Consider the following 20,224-nt stretch of genomic DNA (forward strand, 5'->3'; position numbering starts at 1 on the left):
TAACTCGTCCTCTCAGACAGTCAGTAATTCAAACAAGAGATCTTTTACAGTGAAGCCCTTATGTATTTTCATTTACTGACAGAGTCAACGTAAGTCATTTCATGAACTGTCTGTATTTGTTGTATATCCATGCACATTGCCAGCTGTTCTGGAGGCTTGTGAAGAAGAGCAAAACTGCAAGGAAATCCACTGCTTGTATTATTTGCTAAGAACCACACATAAGTCTTGAGATACGAAGAAACAAACTTTACTCTGATTCATTTACTGAACTAGCATCACCGGATATTGGTGAGTATGACTCTAAATTACTCACATATGATTACTTACTATTGTTATGTTCACCAGATATCCGAAAGAATCTACGGGTTACCATGGTGAATGCACTGCGAATAAAAGAACCTGGTTTTGGACCAGGAGTTTTACGGGAGTTTTTATCTGAGTTGATCAAAGAATCGTTTGATCCAAATGGGGGATTGTTTTGTAGTACTGATCAAGAAGAATTATTTCCTAATCCACAGGTGAGCCATATGAGTTGTTGTCATGGTAACATGGTGGTGTTGCAGGCTCACATGATCATGAAAGATTATCAATTGCATTATTTCTTCATTGGTAGACTGATAGGGAAGGCACTTTATGAGAATTTAGTATTAGAACTGCCCTTGGCTAGTTTCTTCTTGCGTAAGATACTTAGTGGAGGTGTGTGTTTGTGTGTGTGTTTGTTTATTTGTGTGCATTATTATGTGTGTGCGAGTATGTGTGCACATGCACATGTGTGTGTTAGTGCAAGGCAGTAATAGATTTGTTGGAGCATTATCCTGGCTATTGCAAGGCTCCAGGTATATAGTTGTATATACTGATGTTGTTGTTTTTGTGGTGTTGCAGTTGATGTGTTGCAAGCTTAAATTACTGTGTTTTAAAGAATACTGTGTTAACTGGAAAGCAAGGAAATCTCATAATGGTAGTAGTATGTACGTATGCTTCCAGCTTCCACCCATAAAGCGGTATGGCTTTCTACAAGTTGTTTATCATTAGGTGGTGTGCCTTCAATTGACTAAAGGAGCAAAGCATGCTACGCACAGATATCCCAACTGCTTTACTGTATGTGTTTGTGTTTGTGTTTGTGTGTGTGTGTGTGTGTGTGTGTGTGTGTGTGTGTGTGTGTGTGTGTGTGTGTGTGTGTGTGTGTGTGTGTGTGTACATGCTTGCATATGGTGACATTGTGCATGCAACTACGTTGAATTCACTGTTTCAAATATATTATTATTATGTAAGTGGTTATTATCTACCACAGGCAGTGTGGATATACATCACTTAGCATCACTGGATCCACAACTATATCGGTAAGTGTCGTGCAAAGTGTTAGGCTTTATTGATAGGTAGATAATTCCATTGTAACATGTAGCAATCTGCTGTCACTGAAGGAAACTAGTGTTGCTGATTTATACCTCACATTCTCTAATACTAGCAATAGTATGGGAAATGTTCAGGTAATTGTTAAAATACATATACCCCTTAACATCTTAAACAATATACAGACAATTGATTTGAAACCAAATGGCAGTGCTTTACCTGTTACTGATGACAACAAGTTTGAGTACATTCATCTTGTTGCTAATTATAGACTAAACAGACAGGTACACCCTTTATGTGAAACAGGTTTAACAGATTTTATCATGTAGCTTAGTCGTCAGTGTGAATCATTCAGAGAAGGACTGGCTAATGTTATTCCATGTAAATGGTTCCAGTTCTTCAGCCATTATGAACTGCAAGTATGTGGTGTACCAGTTTGTGTACATAATTATATTGTGACAGATACGTAAATGTATATAACGATATAAGAAAAAGTTTATCATTAAGTTTGTTATTAAGTATGTACATATACCAAGGCATCCAAGTTGTGGGGAAAGGTTTGCTGTCTTAAAATAGCTAGAGTTAAAAATGAAAGGTGGCAGCTAAGAAATAATGGTCTTCCAATGCACTCCACAGATATGTATAGTTTAGCCCATCAATCCCTCAGACTACCTGTGCAGCTCACCACAGGTCTGTAGATATTTAAGTTGGCGAAATTCAACAGCATAATAGTATTATGTATTTTTTGAAAATATTGATCTCTCTGAATTATATACATGTGTGTATGCAGTTGAAAGCACTCCATGTATGAAGTGCTGTGCATGCATTATGCCACATTCTTGCAGTGTTTAAGGCAGTGGCAAGTCATTAGCATGCTACCTTCCTGGGACATCTCTGCACAAAATTTTATTATTGCTTGGACTTTATTTTGCTAAGCTACATACGTAATTAATCCATTGTACTGTAGTCATCTGAAATATAGATGTACCTAATCCTCTGTAAATTTAAACTACACATCCCTACTACTGTTAGTATTATCACTTGAGGTTGTAATCATGTTAAATGTTTCTCTTACAAGCTGCTAATATCTGGAGGAGATGTTGTTATTGATGTAACTGACTTAAGGGCAAGCACCCGCTACACTGGAGGCTATGATGACAAACATGAGTGTATCAAAATATTCTGGAAGGTTGTGGACATGATGACTAATGAAGAGAAGCAACTTCTACTCAAGTTTGTTACATGCTGCCCAAGACCTCCATTATTTGGGTTCAAGGTTAGTAATCAGACATGTTTGTGTATATGCTGCAGTCAACTTTACTGCTCTGTTAAAATATTTATTTATATTTAGTAGATGTGCATGTGACTATGTAACTGCATGATTATGTTATATCTACTACAAGAAGCATAAAAGTTTAGTAATTTTTTTCTGCTAAATACATTTTAGGAATTCACGTATGCATTGTCTGTTGGACTAACAACTAGTCCAAAGCTTTTAACTATTGTAAATTGATTCACCCAAGCATACATATAATTAATACATCTCATGACCGTGGTTTTCATTGTTGATTTCTTCAAGTTAGAACAATAACATAATACAACACACAGTATTGTTGTAAAAGTGCTTCATTTTACTCACCATAGAAACTGTTACCACCATTTGGCATCCAGTTTGTGAGTGGAGAGGAAGGCAGACTACCTACTGCTAGTACTTGTATGAATCTACTGAAGTTACCAGACATCAGAGATGTATCACTGATGAAAGAGAAGCTATTTTATGCAATAAATTCTGGGGCAGGGTTTGAATTCAGCTAACATAATTATATAATACATGCAGTGTAAAATAAAGTATATCTGTTGCTATACAAGAAACACACATTTTGCAATTGTCTGTTTCCCTCCATGCCTATTTTAGACGACTGTTGTATAGTTTTCTTTGTTCTAATTAAGTTTTATATGTAATTTAGTGTGTTGTATCTGTATGTATTTCTTTTCTTTTTGTACTTGTGTTTGTAGGTGTAGGTGGTACCCCTATAGGCCTTGTTGCCTTGTGTACTCACCTTACCCTTACCTAAACTAAGAAAAAATAAATAACAACAAGAAACCTTTTGTTTGTAGTGGTAATTGTGACCAGGGCCGCCCAGAGAAATTAAGGGGCCCAGGGCAAAGAGTTGAAGTGGGGCCCTTGACCCAAGTTGTAAGGTGAAGACCAAAAAAAAAAAAAAAAAAAAAAAAAAGGTCACAACGTGCTGGCAATGACAATAACTACCCATCACCAACCATATCTCCTTATCTATAAGCTTGCTACACTGCTCCTCTGAAGAATACTGTGACTGCTCTATTAGAGTATTTAGATCTGACTGCTCTATTAGAGTATATCGATCTTTTAAACAGGTATTCAGGAGGCCCTTCATGAGGCCTCCTGGGGCCCCTTTCAGGCTGGGGCCCCGGGGCAAAATTCCCCAGTTCCCCCCCCCTGTGGGCGGCCCTGATTGTGACACACAGTGGGAATGACTTGTGTATATATATTCCAGATATGTGAATGAAGGCCATGTACTTCCCTATATTATACATGTGGTATGGTAGCCAAATGGATGGGCTTAGTTATAGCCAGTGGTTTTCAGGTGACGATGACCCTTGTAGCATATTAGAAAGGATAATATTATGTAAAACTAAGAAGGGAATGAAAAGCATTTTAGGAGAGGAGCAATAATTATATGGACTTCAGGGTTGTGTACCAGTAAACAAATTAACAATAAAGTTGTTATTAATTTTTAGGTGTGTACACACAAATGAGCTACTGAGAGATAAACATAATGCCGGTAATCACACTTCCTGCAATAATATTCTGGGAGATACCGCTGGCAGTTATCAAAACTGAGTTGATTTACTGTAAGGACTGCACTGGGAAGGACTGCCACCTTTGATTTTCCAACCTTCTCAACTCTATAAGAGTAACTTTTAAATGAAGTTACATCATGTGATAGACAGTAGGCCAATGGGCTTTATATAGAATTATACAAACCTTTCCAGTCAGCTCTATAGAAACACTGCCTTCTTCAGGATATCACTTTAACACTGCGTACGTGAGTGTCGATGATTCCTCCAATAGGCTGCTTATTGAAGTCATGTGTGAAATGTGGGAGATGGGAAGCTAAAGAATTAACTAAACTAACTACGTATAAGTAATATTACAGTAGCTAGCTATGTAGCTATACGTAGGTGTCTTATGATGTAGTGTATTTGCATATAACTGCATGCATGCATGTATGTACGAGTATAATGAGATATAGCAGGTATATTCCCTGAGGCCATCTTTTGCTATAATATTAGCAATCGATTTTGCCGGTTAACTTGACAAAATGAGTGTTGCATTGAATTTATATGTACATATGTATGCACTATATACGTAGCTGGTTCAAGATTGACATTATACTGTCTAATTCAGTATATGGAACATATTATTTCACTAATTTAAACTCTCAGTAAAATATCAGTGAATGTGGGTTTACTGAAAAACTACTAAAAGAGTAAACTATGAACTGTTCCTTACAATAGGGATATACCATTCGAGTATAAACTAAGAAACTTCAAGTAGTGTTAAGAAGAAGCAGCATATCCCAATTGCATGGTTTATGCCATCCACACAAAACATCATCTTAACCATATTCACTCTTTAAGAAACCCTCTATAATCCGCAAGCTCTGATTGTAGTGACTATGAATCAAAATTAATCAACAACTACAGGTGTGCTAGTTCCTACAATAATCTCAACTACATTATTATAGACATATCCTGTCTTGCAACATATATACTACAACAGATGCATGTTTTTAGGCACTGCCTTCTTCTGTCAGTGTTTTTAATGATAGCTAAAGGCAACCAATGATTCCTCAACTACCATATACACCAACAACATTTCTGGTATATCCCAAGGAAGTATCCTAATTCTTTGTTCTATTTATATCTAACTATACAGTTTTTAATACATTTATATGTGCTGACAATACCAAATGTCTGAGACACAGAATACAACACTCCTGCAAAGGATCTTGCTCTTCTAGTGGTGCATAACATCTGATTAACAATTTCAGCTAAATTTGTACACTTGCAATTCTGGCTAAAGAGTTACACTATACTATAATTATAGCTGCTACTATACCTATTTCATATTATGATCATTCTGTAGTTTCCATTACCACTACAATAAAATGTACATTAATAGTTTTGTACATAATTATGTGATGAACTCTAAATGTGATGAACTCTAAATGTGATGAACATAAAAATTAATGCACTTCAGTGGGGTATATAATGTGTAGGAAATGATAGTTCACATTTGCTAGTTAATGAGGTAAATCTGAACTACATCTACTACACATCACATGACTGGAGTGCATGTTATAATTATTACATTTGTATATACAAATACACATTTTATTGTAGTCCCTTGCTGTTCAACAGCATTACTATCACCAATTAACAAGTATTATATATTATTTTTATTGTTTATTGTAATTAACTTTATTTATCACTGGTAGCAGGCACTTGCCAGTGGCTCTCAATATATTTGTGTACTGAAAAACAGCAATAAAAATGGGCAATTGGAAACAGTGGAAATGGAAACCGGAAATGGAAATTGGAAATGGAAAACGGAAATGGTCAAATTGTCATATAAATGTACCCTAGAGTGAAACCCTTGTATAGTGACCACCTCTTAAAGACAACCTTCTTATAAAGACCACCTCTGTACAAAGACCACTTTGTAATTACTGTAGATCTCCAAGATGGCTAAGGCATACTGACCCACTTCATGGTCACCTGACCACTCTCTTTACATAGACCACCTCTCCATATTGTAATAATACCTAGGTTCCAAACATCTATTTCATAACTTATCAAAACAGCTAGATCAGCTAAAAAATAATATACTCGTAAGGCCATCATCTCTTTATGAGACCTCATTTTTTGTTGATAACTATAGCCACATTTCAGTTGCATGGACTAAGGAGTTGACATATTCTGGTACAAACTAAGCGATAGTGGTAGATGACTTGAGTGAAGTGTGGACCAAAATATGGGAGATGACATTGACCTCTTTCTATGAGTCATGAAATGCATGTTTGAAGCTTATCAAATATTACCATGGTCTTTATAAAACATGACCATGAAGTGGCCTTACCTATCTTTAGTACCTAATTACAATGTAGTTTTTGTATAGAAGCAGTCTTCATACAGAGGTGGTCTTTAAAAGTTGAGGTTTTACCCTAGGACCGTAAGAGCCTAGCTGTCTTGATAATGTCATGGAATAGATGCTTGGAATCTTAGTTATTATTACGTGAGAGGTGCATGGTCTTTGTAAAGAGGGTGGTCTGAAATGAAATGGTCTTTTAAGTCAGCTATCTTTGAAATTTAATTACAATGTGGTCTTTGTAAGGAGGTCTTTAAGAGGTGGCCACTAAACAAGGGTTTCACTCCAGGGTACGTTTGTATGATGATTTGACAATTTCCACTTTCCGTTTCCAGTTGCCCAATAAAAATAAACAGATAAGTTGGTACTAATGGATGACGGGCACTTAGTTTTTGGATCTTGCAAACCTGAAGCAATTTCTGACAAAGCATTGTATCTATGAAACAATGCAAACAGACAGGACAGACGATCTTTCAGTTTTATATTATACTACATTAGTGGTCTTCTCCAATATGAAATTAAAGACAAAATAAATGTTATAAAATGCAAGAACAGCATAAAATACAAAAATTAGTTCATAAGTTACACATAATAGATACAATATAATATCAGAAAACTTACACCAACAATATCTGAAACACACCCCAAGGCATACCAAACACACCAATCACTAATACTATAGCTACACTACTACCTAATGCAACACCCACTAATCTACAAATAGTACAATAAAGTTCTTTATTGTTATATCCTTTCTCGGCCACTAAATTACCCACATGCTCACCCAACAGGTAACCTAGAAACATTATCACAAAACGGATTACACCACCTAATACACTGCCAATCATGATAGTTCCAGACACAATAGTATAGAATAGGATAAATTGTTCTAATTTGTGTCCTGTCAATTTATACTTTGTTCCTAACTGTTTTATCACTGCATACCCTACCACATCTATCACAAAGAAAATAGGTATCTTTACAAAATTGAAGAGTAGATTGTTTTGTCTATTATTGTGGTAAATAATAATGACTACAGCTAAAAATGAAGGAAACACAACAACGATGAAAAATATAAAGAATAAAGCCAAATGTAGTCGCACCCTTGACCTTTGCAGGTAAACGGATTTCATCAGATTCACGCCCACCTTTTCTTTTACACCATTACCTTTTGCAATTTCATTGATATCTTCATTCGGTATGACACCATGTTCTAAAACACCATGTTCTAAAACACCATGTTCTAAGACATCATGTTCTATAATATCATGTTCTATAGTATCGTCTTCTATAATATCATCTTCTATAATAATATCTTGTTCATGGTCTACATATACATTGCCTTGTTTGACATGATCTTTTTGAGCTCCTTGTAGCATCTTGATTTCAGCATAAGTACGTTGCAAATGTATGAATGCATAATCAAAATCATGTTGTTTTTTGTCTTTACGAGCCACATACATATCCACTTCACAAAGCCCACAACGGATTATCTCAAGTGGACACACTATCCTGTGTACACTCAGGTCACATTGTGGAATATTCAGTCCACACTTGTTCGGACAAGGTATGGAGTACTTGCGACATTTCTTTTTGTGTTGTGCACCGGCCACTTCACTCCCAATACCACAGTTACAATAAGATGGCGGGCACTCCATAGTATGCCTAGCCATTGCTGTGTGATGAATCAGCTGTTTACATGTGCTACACATGATTTCACATCCCCGGCTATCTCTGTTAAGGTGGTCATTAATGCTGGATAGTTCACCCGTCCATTTGCAGCCATCAATTCTGTTCAAACAGTGAATTTTGAGCTTCAAAATTTCACGACTTATCGCAGAGTTCCGGTAGGTTATCAGGGGCTTTGCACAAGTGGGGCATACATTACTGTGACGACCTGAAGCATTTCGAAGCTCATCTAGGTGGACTTCACAAAATACATGGCCACAACATTCACTCACATGTGCCAGGCGACATGGTAACTGACAAATCTTGCATACTAACCTATCAGGAGGGGGCTGAACAAAATCGTAATTATAACCCCCTCTCTTGTTATGGTCAGCCACGCCCTGAGACATTTTACATGTGTCCCACGTACAGTCACTTACTCCTGAATGTCACTCTCGATCAAGGGGGTGGCACTGTATTATCTGCTGCGGGGGTAGCGCCTGCGCTATATGTTTAAACTTAAGAACGTCGACTGAACCGCTGACAAGACCGCTGAACAAAAGCCTGAACAAAATCGTTACTGGAAGCCAATAATATTGATGACAGCTGCAAGATCATGGAATTCAAAGGTGAGGTTTACGTGTGTTTCCTTCGAATATTCTTCCATGGGTCAGAGCTGAACTGTAGAGAATTCGAAAATGTTCAGGCCTAGTATGAGTAGACAAGCTTGATGGATTAAAAGCATGTTGCTAGGGATCAAGTCACCACTGGGCCTGGGATTTTTTCACGTTTTAGGCCACTCCAAATGAGAATGTATTTTTTTTTTTTGAAAAGGCAGTGGATATCTATCCGGAAGTCACGTGAATAAAAAAAACTTAGACAAAAAGGGTCCTCAAATGAAAAAAAACAACAAAAATCATGCCCTGTCCTGGAATCGAACCTGGTACTTCCGGTGTGTGGGCCAAGGGTCGTCGCTCACTGTCAAACCTAGCTTGCCTCGAACTCACCCAAAAACTTACCTTCATACAACTAGTGTGTTTGATACTCGAGTCATGGGTGACATTGCCGGACGGATATCAAACAGAATAGCATCTGGCTGCCGGACAAATATCCACTGTGTTTTGAAAATTTGGTAAGGGAGAGAGGCTTATTAGGCCATTCCAAACAAATTCTCTGTTTCCTATCCTGGACTCAGGCATATTTGCAAGGGGTGACACACAGGCACTGTAGGTAGATTTGCAACCAAAGTCAAAGGTCAAGGCCACCAAAATCGTGCCAAGTCAAGGGTAAAAAATTCCAACCCACAATAAAAAAGTACTGAAATATTGTTGCTAAGTCACCGGTCCAAGATCAAAAAAAGGCTCTTAGTCATAAATTTGACTTTGACCATGGTCGCAGATCTACCTACAGTGAGTGCCTGTGTGTCACCCCCTTGTATTTTCATACAGGTGGGTGGTCCATTTCCATATTATAAGATTGGCAGCTTTTTCAAGCCATTATTTGCATGACACAACCATATAGAGCTGCATAAACATGCTTAGCTTGTACCCTTTTTTTTGAATTACACAAATGTGAATCTTGATAGCACTGCTGACACATGAGCTGACACTGTTACAAGATCAAGACTCACAGTAGTGAGTCGCGAGGCCAAGAAGCACAAAGCGCACACCCACAATAATAATAAACATGCGACCACTACTGTGAGTCATTTACATGAGGGATCGATTACGCAATCTTAAAATCCGCATGGCGAAATCTCAGCCTTACTAAAAGATTCTGCCTCGAAACCAGGGGCATGTAACATGCTTATATATTATATATCATAATGCTTTTTTTTTAAATTACACAAACGTGAATCTTGATAGCACTGCTGACACATGAGCTGACACTGTAACAAGATCACTTTTACTGAGCCTGTACAGTATATAAGAATAACCAGAAAATAATGGAAGATTGTGGAGTAATGGAATATTTAGAGCTGGCAGTAACCAGATGCGGGCGGTGGATGGGAAACAGAGAATTTATTTGGAGTGTTATTCATTATTACATCAATGGTTTTTGAGCCACAAAACTAACTATAAAATGAAGTCAAAAAACCTACTACAGCTCAGTTTTACATGCACAGTACTGTTATTCATAATTTAGTGTTAAGGTTCACATACCCTAGTTGCACTATGCTATCATTCTATGAATGTACTGGACCAGAGCAGCTCCACATAATGCTTCAAACTTAGCAGTGGTGTAGCTATACTGCCAGGTCTACACAGACCAATTACATACAAATACAATCTTTACAACTTCTTAAATGAAAACGACATTTATCTTGACCAAGAGAGCTTTTCCAGGTTTCCAAAAAGAGTCAGATCAAAAATGAGATATCACAGAGACATTGGCTAGCTCACTTCTTGATTTTGTGACTTTTTGCTTATTATACTCCTCGAACAAATACTCCTTCCTCCCTCGAACAATTATTCAATGGAACTCCCTTCAAATTCCTAACATCGACACAATAGATCTTGAAACATTTAAGAACGCTGTAAGTAATATAATATAATATGTGATTGTAATGCTCATTAGCGTGTTGCCCCTAGTGGGCTTTGCTAATTAACAATAATAATAATATACTCAGTTAAGCTTCGTTGTTTTCTGTGTCATTCCTTCTTTCAACATATATCAAAAAGGGCTTTGAGGTACTTGCCTATAACAGCATTCCACTATAAATAAATTCCACTGCTTTATAATGCTGAGCTCCAAGTAATCAATTATGGTACCAGTTATGAAATATTACATACGTATTCACACGAAATGCACAGTAGGGATACAACACTTCTTATTGTTTTACTGTGATTTAATATCATGCACTACTCCAGCTTGTTTCAGTACTTTTTATCGATGTTCTATGGTCCCTACTCTAGTGGAAAATTCCAATTTTTTTTGTGTACTTGTACTTGTAGGTTTATAGTTTCTGTATGCACCATAAACAGTAGTGTGTAGGTATTAGCTAGTTAGATGCACAAATGGCACCTTTTAATGTTACTGGCTAAGGGTACATTTTGTGTATGCATTATCGTTCAAACATGGTTTAGGGGGAAGAACCCAGGTCCTCCCCTAAAGACATTCCACTTCATATCCGAACTCCTTTCAAGGAAATCCTGGCTACACCCCTGGTATTCTGATTTCTATATCATCTCATCAAAGGATGACTTCTCCAAGGAACCGATGAACCATGGCTGCACATGCAGTATTACCACAATAGTGACGTTTGGAGCATCCAAATCTCCTTCCCACAGAGCATTATTATAATAAGGAAATGCCTCCAATATTATGATTTTGAAAGCATTTGCTAAAGCTTTTGCCAGTTTTTGTTGATGATGATTACGTGTTCTCGGGTATACTCACAGATTGAAAACTACAATCACAACAATAGTTTGTGATTGAATTTCATCAGTGGTGGGTAAATAATCTGTTGCTAGCTATGAAAGCAGTATTTAATGCTTGTTTTATCTGGCTAATATAAAACTGAGGCTTAAAATACTACCATATAGCGGGAAATTTTCGAAAGGTTAAATTTTCGAAAAATTCGAAAATAACAATGTGTTTTCGAAAATAGTTTTTCGAAAATAGTACATCCCGGCTTTGAAGTGACGATCAAAGAAAGTATAGCTAGGTATATATAAATGATTTTTGTGAGTGCACGCATGCATAGGTTCTGCTAATATCAGTTAGCTATAGGCCTAATGTATTACAGCTAGGCACTGGGCCACACACAAGTAGCTTGCCATATAGCTATAGCTACCAAGCGCGCGCGCATATGCATGAGCGAGCACGAATGACACCACGAGTCTTGAAGCCTATAAGAGCTCGAGAGACCAGAAATTACTAGGAAAGACTATAATTATCAACAAACATCTATATGGGCTGAAAAACGCCATGTACTTAGCTATGGCTCTATCCGCAGGCCACTGAAGCGAAGTCCGCCAAACAACATGGTTCAACGTACGAAGGATGACCCTAGGATAACTATACGAGATTCTATCAAAGCCAGATTGAACGTTTATCTAGCTGTACTGAACAATTAAAGCAGCTATGTATGTGATCAATGCAACCACTGTTAGCCTCCTCCGTGAATTAATTATCTACGGTGCGGCACAGTAAAGAGACATTGTTTCAAAAATATTTTTTCGAATTTCCAATCAAGCAGTCTTTTTCGAAAATTTAACCTTTCAAAAATTTCCCGCTATACGGTATATTATTTCTATTGTCATTTGAGCACTTACTTACTGTATCTAATGTGGGTGCATGCGAAGATCGATATTCCATCATCTAGCTCAGTACTTACTTAGAAACTCCTCAACTTTCCACAAGTGACCAATTAGTTACAAGGCCTCTTAGAGTCATTCTTTCAGAGTTTCAGTATGTAACAGAAGAACAGAAGACTTTACACACATCTATACATGTAGCAGTACTGCCATGAAATAATTATCTCATATTTAGAAAATAATGATAATGATATGGTAATCATGACTAATTAATATGGGTGCTCAGGCGTGATGCGGGCGGAGGAGGGGAAACTACATCCTCATTTGGAGTGGTCTTAGCTACATGTCTTCTGACTCCCTGTATTCACAGGCTTTAAGCCTTCTCACAGGTCCCTAATAGGATAGCACGAATTCACAGAATAAAAGACTTTACCTGTCAACATAAACCCTTGGTTCTATGAACATGTAGGTGGCTTCCCTGCGATGTTTCACTATGGCAGATTGTTTCATATGATAAACACCCAATAATATAACTTGCAAGTATTCATTAGCTAAAAGAATTAATGGAAATAGATACCTTGCAATCTATAATATGTTGTTATGGAACCTTCAAGGGTTACCAAAATGTTTTGCGAAACTGTACAAGGATGTAATTTCCCCTTACTCAACTTTTTGGTCTCATTCTATGAGTCATAGTGTACTGATTAAGAATCCATCCAAACTACTGCACTGGCCATTTTACAAAGATATATTACAAAACATGCAAGTTTTTCACTGAAATATTTTTCACCTGGATATGTAAATTCACTGTACGAGGGTCTTTCCCTTGGTCGTTACAGTAAAAGTTGTATATCATACAACTCAGATTTTATTACTTATTTTTGTAAATTGAAGTATGTGGAAGCTATGGTGCCTTGTTTGAAAGGTAGTGTTATTTTTCCAGAAATTTAATTCGTAGAAATTTATTACTATGTTAAAGTTTGCAGTTGACATAACACTGCTGCCAGTTGTAACAGTTAATAGTTATTACTAGCTAAACTGCGAGATACACATACAGTATTGTAGTTTAGTGTTTTGGTCCATGTTGAGCTCAACTTGCAGTTAAAAATTGGTACAGCACTATCACCCATCTCTGCTTGTATTATCCTCCAAACTGGATAATATGTGCCCTGTTATACTAGTTATTTGAATGGTACAATTCATGATCTAAAGTTCCAAACGCTGGGAAGGTCAATGAATGAAACCAACCAAAGATGGTTGAATGGATATACTGTAATTAGCTTGATGATCCCGCTAGAGGTGATCACAGTTATAATGCTTGTATTGGTAGCTACAAGTGGTATGGTCATCACCAGTACTTCAGTACTGGTAAAGAATATAAAGTATCTTACTGCTTCTACTTGGATCACTATAAGCTTGCTAAATTCATTTTAAATATCTTTAGCTAATCCAGTTGGTTTTCGTGTGGTTGGAGGGCAGTGAGCATGCATCAATTTACTTGATGTCCAGAAACTGAATATAGCGGGATTACAAGCAACTCCCACACTCTTAGTACTGCATGCATGCTTGGAGTGTAGTAGTAGTACAAGCAAGGATGGGTGTTTCATAATGTAAAAATTGTGTAAAGATTCATTGTTTTTTAGGTACCATGAGTGGCTGTCCAAATCATTAATTCATTTATCTGAAAAAAATTGGTGGTCAAATACTTGTCACTAATACAACTAAACAGTTCAGGTGAAATTTTAACTTCATATTGAACACTGTATGGTACATCTTCAGTGCAAAAAATCAGATATGTGCACATTGTTGTTTAGTATCTGTATATACGTAAAGGATACATCTGACAATTATCAATTGCCTGTACCTCAGCTTGAACCTTGTGTACATATCTGAATTGACAATTGGAATACTGTATGTTGCCTGTTTGTAGGTGTGTCTAATATCATGGATACTCATCAATACCATAACTGTTCATATCACAAGAGGGGACCAAGATAGTAACATCAATCAAAGTGAGAATGGAGCATTATCACTAAATATTTCACAATTCTCTTGTAACATTAGTTGTTGGACGACACCTTACAAGTGTATCTCAACCAGATCAAGAATATTTACATGTGGAGTTGTTGTCCAGTAAACAGCGAGCTACAGTGATTATTGATGGGAGCAGTGTATGTTATATGTTGTGTCATGTTACAACTGTTGGTTTCCTCCCATCCCCCTCAGAGTCGTCAAAGTGTCATACATTGTGCCTTACTACTATGGCCTAATATGGTTACATAATTCGTCTGCTCAAATAGTTATTCTTTATTAGTACTATTGCTGCTGCTGCTCCAGCTCTTGCCTGTGAAAACAGCAGTTCTAGATGAGGCAGTCTTGGGCAACTAGAAGTTGTGTAATGGTTTGGCTAATAGTGAGGGGCTATTCTTTTAGAATGAAGTGTTGCTTATATCTTGTTTATAACTGTTCTCTCAATGTGAAGTGTTAGGGGAGATCACTTATAGCATAGGGTGATCACCTGTGGTCAGCGGCGGAGGAAGTAGTTGATATGAGGGGGGGCTGGGCTAACCCAGACTTATTTCTATAGTTTGGTAAGGTGAGACCAAAAAAAAAAAGAAAAAAAAAAAAGGTCACAACCAACTGACAAGAGCTTTCCACCTCACCAGCTACCATTTCTAGCTGATAAACTACATAAAAATTCTTACATAGCTCGCTACACACTGACTACTTTATTAGAGTGACTGCTCTATTAGAGTATCTCGATCTTTATCACGGTTTTCAGCCCCACTCCAAGAAAGATAATTTCGTTGTGATATCATTCTGAGGGGGGGGGCTTTAGCCCCCTAGCCCCCCCCTTTCCGCCGCCTATGCCTGTGGTAATTAAAACCGCTTAGCCTGAACCACTTGCAATGGGGGTGGGGGGACACCTATGGCATAGCAGTTTGCGTGATGCTATATTTCTACCATTACTGTAGGTCTTTCATATTACTGGTGGAGATGAGGCTCGTGGTATGTATGTGGTAGTAGTGAACCAAGCTACTGTAAGTGTTTAATATTTGTGATTAAAAAATTGTATTGAGTTTAGTGTTTGCAAAAATATAAGCTGAGTTTTAATATTTCATGTTACTACACGTATTTGGCTGCCTAAATGTTCTATTTAAGTGTAATTTTTTGAGGTTTACATACCTACGTGTGCTGAATCAAGTGTGCCTGCTATCTCACAAAGTAAGTTACTACTCACTTAGGGAATTGTAATGGCAAAAAGAAGATTTGATACTTACACCCCTGGAGGCTCTGAGGAGTTAGATGTATTTCTGAAATCTATTGCAGTTGGACGATACATGTTCTTTGTTATCAAGGTACACTCATGTATATTTCATTTGCTTGCAATTGATTTGTATTTCAAGGATGAGGCAACACTGTCACTCACAGACACTGTCAGATCCACACTACATTCACTAGGTAGTCAGTTAGCAGGTTAGTATATGGTAATATGATGGAATGTATTGTAATTGGTTGTTGTTATTGTAGAGTCACTTCGATGGCGTGACATGTGGGTGTTTGCAACTAAGAAACAAGGTTGGTATATGATTCATATATATTGTGCAATACTTAGCGTTATCAGTTACCCAATGGAGATGTGCGTGTAGCTTTAATGCATACGTTTAGGGACTTAATGATGTGGTAGTTTTAGTAGTTGGAAAATACTTGAGAATGAAATGAGTACTGCTTGGTTGGTATGTAACTTGGTGATTAATTTCTTTCCAGTAACTTTTCACTATGGCTACTAAACAAAGGCTGATGACTATGGTGATCAGCATTTGCACATTTCTTGGAGTCAGTTTCTGTGCTACATCCTCCTTGCTTAGCATTTCACACACAAATTTAAGTAAGGTTATAGGACTATCGTTTCATCACCATTGCACTACATAGGATGGTTGGAATTGTGGATGAACTATAGTTGTGTATTTGTGACATGGCCTATACCAGCCATGAGGGATCAGGTAGTTTTATGAAACTGGTCATACATAATTTAATGTGTATGTTGACTTTTTCAGAGGGTGAACTAACTGACAAACCACCAAGTCAGTGTCAGAGTGGTGACAAACAATTTGAACTAAACAAGTAGCTAACTAACACTAAATCAAGAAGAAATTATTTACTAGTAGAATATAATGTTTTCAATTTTACCATCAATGATGTCCTGCGCATACTACTTATAATATACTGTGGGGATTGTTGTTCTATACTTGTATATACCGTAGGAGCAGTACTTGGAGAAGATCATTCCAAATCCCCAGGCTTGTCAGAATGGGGAGAAGACACTTCACTCACTATCACTATTCCACTGGATGTTATCCAACCTGTTTGTAACTGGCCTAACACAAATGAGAATAAACTGAGGCAGAAATTTTGCTCACAGTATGAGGGATACAAAGAACTCTGTGACTGTAAGTGCATGGTGTGCATTAATTTTATTGTGTAAGTGACTGGATTTTAAGAAAACAATCCAAAAACATATTCAAAGTTGGCCTGTACATAAGGTTGCATAGTATCTACTTAGAAAAGGGTTCACTTTGTTATTGTTTGCTCACATGATCTCTTTACAGGTTCTGATCCCATTCCGATCACCATAAAGAGTGACTCAGTATGTTACCATAGTAACAGTGTTTACATGATGTACCATCATGACCACTAGTTACCGAACAACAACATTCATGATGTACCTGTAGGGATTATTGCTAGTAACCGCCCACAGTATTTATTCAAGTAAGTGCATAAATGCGTGAAGACATGTAGTTTGTATAATTTAATTTTGTAGGAGTTTACGTATACTATTATCAACAGCTGGTGGTGAGTGATCACAGAGTTAATTTATTTGAAAACATGTTAATGTGATTATAATGTCTAAAAAATGGCAGTAAATATGTATTAAGTAGATACCAATAAAACAAAAGGTGGTACTTTCGTGGAGTCTTGACCTAAATTAGGCGAATACTAAGGAAGAACTAATTTTAAAATCTGAAAGCAGCTACAACATAGAGTATTTGTATGCAATTCAAAATATTTAAATATATTTTTGTTTGTCATTACATACAGTTACTGATATTCTTTTTGTACATGGTCGTTTATGGAATGACTATTTCATTGCAGCCAATTCTTCTCTTGTAACTGTCTTCATTGATGGTTTCTATGAGGTGATTGGTGACTGTGTCATGTGGTCAGGTGTTATGTGTTGTATACCAACAGGAGCCAGTTGCTGTGGCAACATTGTATAATGTCAGGGCTGTACAACATGAACCATCTAGTCAGAGAAATGGACGCATCACTCAACATTATGGGGCTAGCCTAACGAAGATATTTGACCTTTATCCGGTAATTTGAAATACATTTTTCAGATTTAATGTGTGTTTATAGGATGCAGAATATGCAATTATTTTGGAGGAAGACCTCGAAGTATCACCAGATTTTTTCAGGTTGTTATTGTTTACTGCTACTACATTACTTGTATATCACTTGCTGTTACCATAGTTATTTTAGTCAGACAATCGGTTTAATGGGTAAAGATGATTCAATATATTGTATATCAGCTTGGAATGATCTGGTGAGTGTGTGCATGTGTGTGTTGTGTGTGTGATATGTCTTTGGTCATTTTTGTATTAATTGTTTTGGTGTTCACTTATGCGTATGTGATGTGTTCCTCTGGACAAGGAAGAACGGCTGTAGCCAATTGCCTGGAGGTTGTTGTGTGTGTGTGTGTGTGTGTGTGTTGTGTGCATGTACATTTGTGTGAGTGTATGTGTATGCATGTGTGTGTGTGCGTGCGTGCGTGCGTGCGTGCGTGCATGCATGTGCAGTGTTTGAGTGTGCTTGTGTGTGCATGCATGTGTGTTGTGTTCATGTGTGTCACTGTCACTCTCAATGTTACCATAGGGATATGAACACTCCTGTAAGGATAGTCAGTTACTGTACAGAGTAGAGACAATGCCAGGACTGGGATGGCTATTGAAGCGTAAAATGTTCAAAGAAGAACTAGAGCCAATATGGCCAACTCCAGACAAACTATGGGACTGGGACATGTGGATGAGAATGGATGGAGTGAGAAAGGAAAGGTAAACTATATGTTTTTATAGTTTTCACGGACTATTTCTGTTTGTGATGTCAGGTTTTATTTTCTATACTTGCTTAAAACGTTTCATGTGTAAACATGATGCTAAGAACTGCATTGTAGTCCTTGTAGCCAGCTAGCACAAAGCTGAAGTGTGTATGAAGAGCTTTGGAATTTAGTAAATAATTATTCTGAAATGCCAATGTAGAGATGTTCCCACAGGGCTGTGTTGTAATACCTTTGTTCATATCTCTTGTTTCACTAGTTTTTCATCACTTGGATCTTTAATTCATTTTTAACATGATGACATTTAATTATATTTGTTTTACATGTCATAGAGAGTGCATCATACCTGATGTATCACGGACATATCACTTTGGCAACTCTGGTACTAATGTCAACCCATACTTCCAAGAGGTATATTTTAAGCGACACAAACTCAACACACAACCAATGGTGGAACTGAAGGATATAGACAGGTACCTCAACCTCTACCAAGAGCATGACACAATTACTACTGTATGTTAATACAGGATGACACAGGATAAATATGAAGACCTCCTTCATCAGTTAATACAGTGAGGGTATATTGTTGTTGTTAGTGACTATATTAGATGGTAACAGAGGAACATCGAAGCACTTAGAGGGTGATCCGTGTAGTGGTCATTTTGTGCCAGAAACTATGGTAGTGTTTTTGTTAAAATTTTTGTATGTTAATTTTATATTATGTCAGGGTGAGACATACACAGTATACATCAGTAAAAATGGTGCTTTGGATTATGGTACATGGTTGAGAGTGGCCAAGTGCTTAAGGCTGTGGGACCTTGATGCTCGTGGATTCCATAAGGTAAATACATGTGGTTATACATATTTTCAAAGTAATTACTGTTGTTTTATCTCATAGAGCTTGTGGAGGTTTTGGTTCAATAGTAATCACATCATTGTGATAGGCTGTCCTGATTCTCCATACTGCATGTGAGCCAGAGTATATCGTTGCGTATGTTTGTCCCATGTTTTTATGTTATTGTAGACACAAGCCAGAAAATTTATCACTCATTTTCTGATTGGGATGTGTACGGAGAGTTGACACTCCACAAAATGAAGTACATGAATGAATTTGGTGACTGTTCTTGCCCAGAAAACTGTAGTCACCTGATTCATTGTGTTGTAATGAAGTGTGTTGGTAATGAGTACATGAATTTAAGTGAATGTTTCAGTCCAATATGTGCACATGGCTTATAATTAGGTTTTAACCTGCAACCCCAAGTTCGCTATTAATGTTATCAACTTATCATATCTAGCTTGTCTGTACACAGTATGTACTACACACCCAGAACTTTTATACATACTTATTGTACTACAACAAGATATTTTACTGTATTTGAAATCTGTCTATGTATCTATAAATTACATCTTTACCATGATGATGTGAAAATTGCATACACAGCAGTAAAGCTGAATAGAAATGAGCTGGCTTTTTCTGGCATTTCTTTTTTCTCACCTACTACGTTCAATATTTTACTAAAAGTTTATTTATGTCAATATAATGTTGATTATTGCAGTATCTCAAGTTCAAAAGCATGTGTGGCTGTTCAGTTAGGATATTAGAGGCTATTGTAGTAGAGTATCTAGGTGCTCTGGTATAAC

At 37.1% G+C, this 20,224-nt stretch overlaps 3 protein-coding genes across 8 annotated transcripts in view; all 3 read left to right on the forward strand.

Annotated features, from left to right (window-relative positions):
- The window catches only part of LOC136256734 (ubiquitin-protein ligase E3C-like), a gene marked incomplete in the record, with an annotated part of 5,346 nt that extends 5,257 nt beyond the window's left edge, over positions 1–89 (forward strand). The window contains 1 exon segment of the mRNA XM_066049742.1: positions 1–89.
- Positions 90–144: 55 nt separating this feature from the next.
- LOC136256735 (ubiquitin-protein ligase E3C-like) lies at positions 145–3,454 on the forward strand. 4 transcript variants are annotated; one of them, XM_066049743.1, is made up of 9 exons: positions 145–288; positions 346–518; positions 564–696; positions 1,292–1,340; positions 1,403–1,487; positions 1,536–1,634; positions 1,680–1,769; positions 2,429–2,626; positions 2,995–3,454. In XM_066049743.1, the coding sequence occupies exons 2-9, from the start codon at positions 372–374 to the stop codon at positions 3,163–3,165; spliced, it is 972 nt and encodes a 323-aa protein (XP_065905815.1). In that variant the 5' UTR covers positions 145–288; positions 346–371; the 3' UTR covers positions 3,166–3,454. The 4 variants fall into 4 exon arrangements, with proteins under 4 accessions (XP_065905815.1, XP_065905816.1, XP_065905817.1 ...); XM_066049744.1 differs by having other exon boundaries at positions 564–678; XM_066049745.1 differs by having other exon boundaries at positions 614–696.
- A 5,161-nt stretch (positions 3,455–8,615) lies between these two features.
- LOC136255770 (protein O-linked-mannose beta-1,2-N-acetylglucosaminyltransferase 1-like) lies at positions 8,616–20,025 on the forward strand. Of its 3 annotated transcripts, XM_066048656.1 has the most exons (22): positions 8,616–8,838; positions 14,399–14,480; positions 14,533–14,639; positions 15,444–15,509; positions 15,714–15,827; positions 15,876–15,945; positions 16,000–16,047; positions 16,734–16,919; positions 17,079–17,116; positions 17,168–17,238; positions 17,291–17,322; positions 17,623–17,666; positions 17,719–17,844; positions 17,887–17,945; positions 18,001–18,073; positions 18,403–18,581; positions 18,916–19,056; positions 19,111–19,155; positions 19,202–19,262; positions 19,311–19,424; positions 19,482–19,552; positions 19,608–20,025. In XM_066048656.1, the coding sequence occupies exons 1-22, from the start codon at positions 8,809–8,811 to the stop codon at positions 19,639–19,641; spliced, it is 1,791 nt and encodes a 596-aa protein (XP_065904728.1). In that variant the 5' UTR covers positions 8,616–8,808; the 3' UTR covers positions 19,642–20,025. The 3 variants fall into 3 exon arrangements, with proteins under 3 accessions (XP_065904728.1, XP_065904729.1, XP_065904730.1); XM_066048657.1 differs by lacking the exons at positions 14,399–14,480; positions 14,533–14,639; XM_066048658.1 differs by lacking the exons at positions 14,399–14,480; positions 14,533–14,639; positions 15,444–15,509.
- Positions 20,026–20,224: the final 199 nt, after the last annotated feature.

This window comes from Dysidea avara, chromosome 5 (assembly GCF_963678975.1).
Source record: "Dysidea avara chromosome 5, odDysAvar1.4, whole genome shotgun sequence".
NCBI classification, from domain to species: domain Eukaryota; kingdom Metazoa; phylum Porifera; class Demospongiae; order Dictyoceratida; family Dysideidae; genus Dysidea; species Dysidea avara.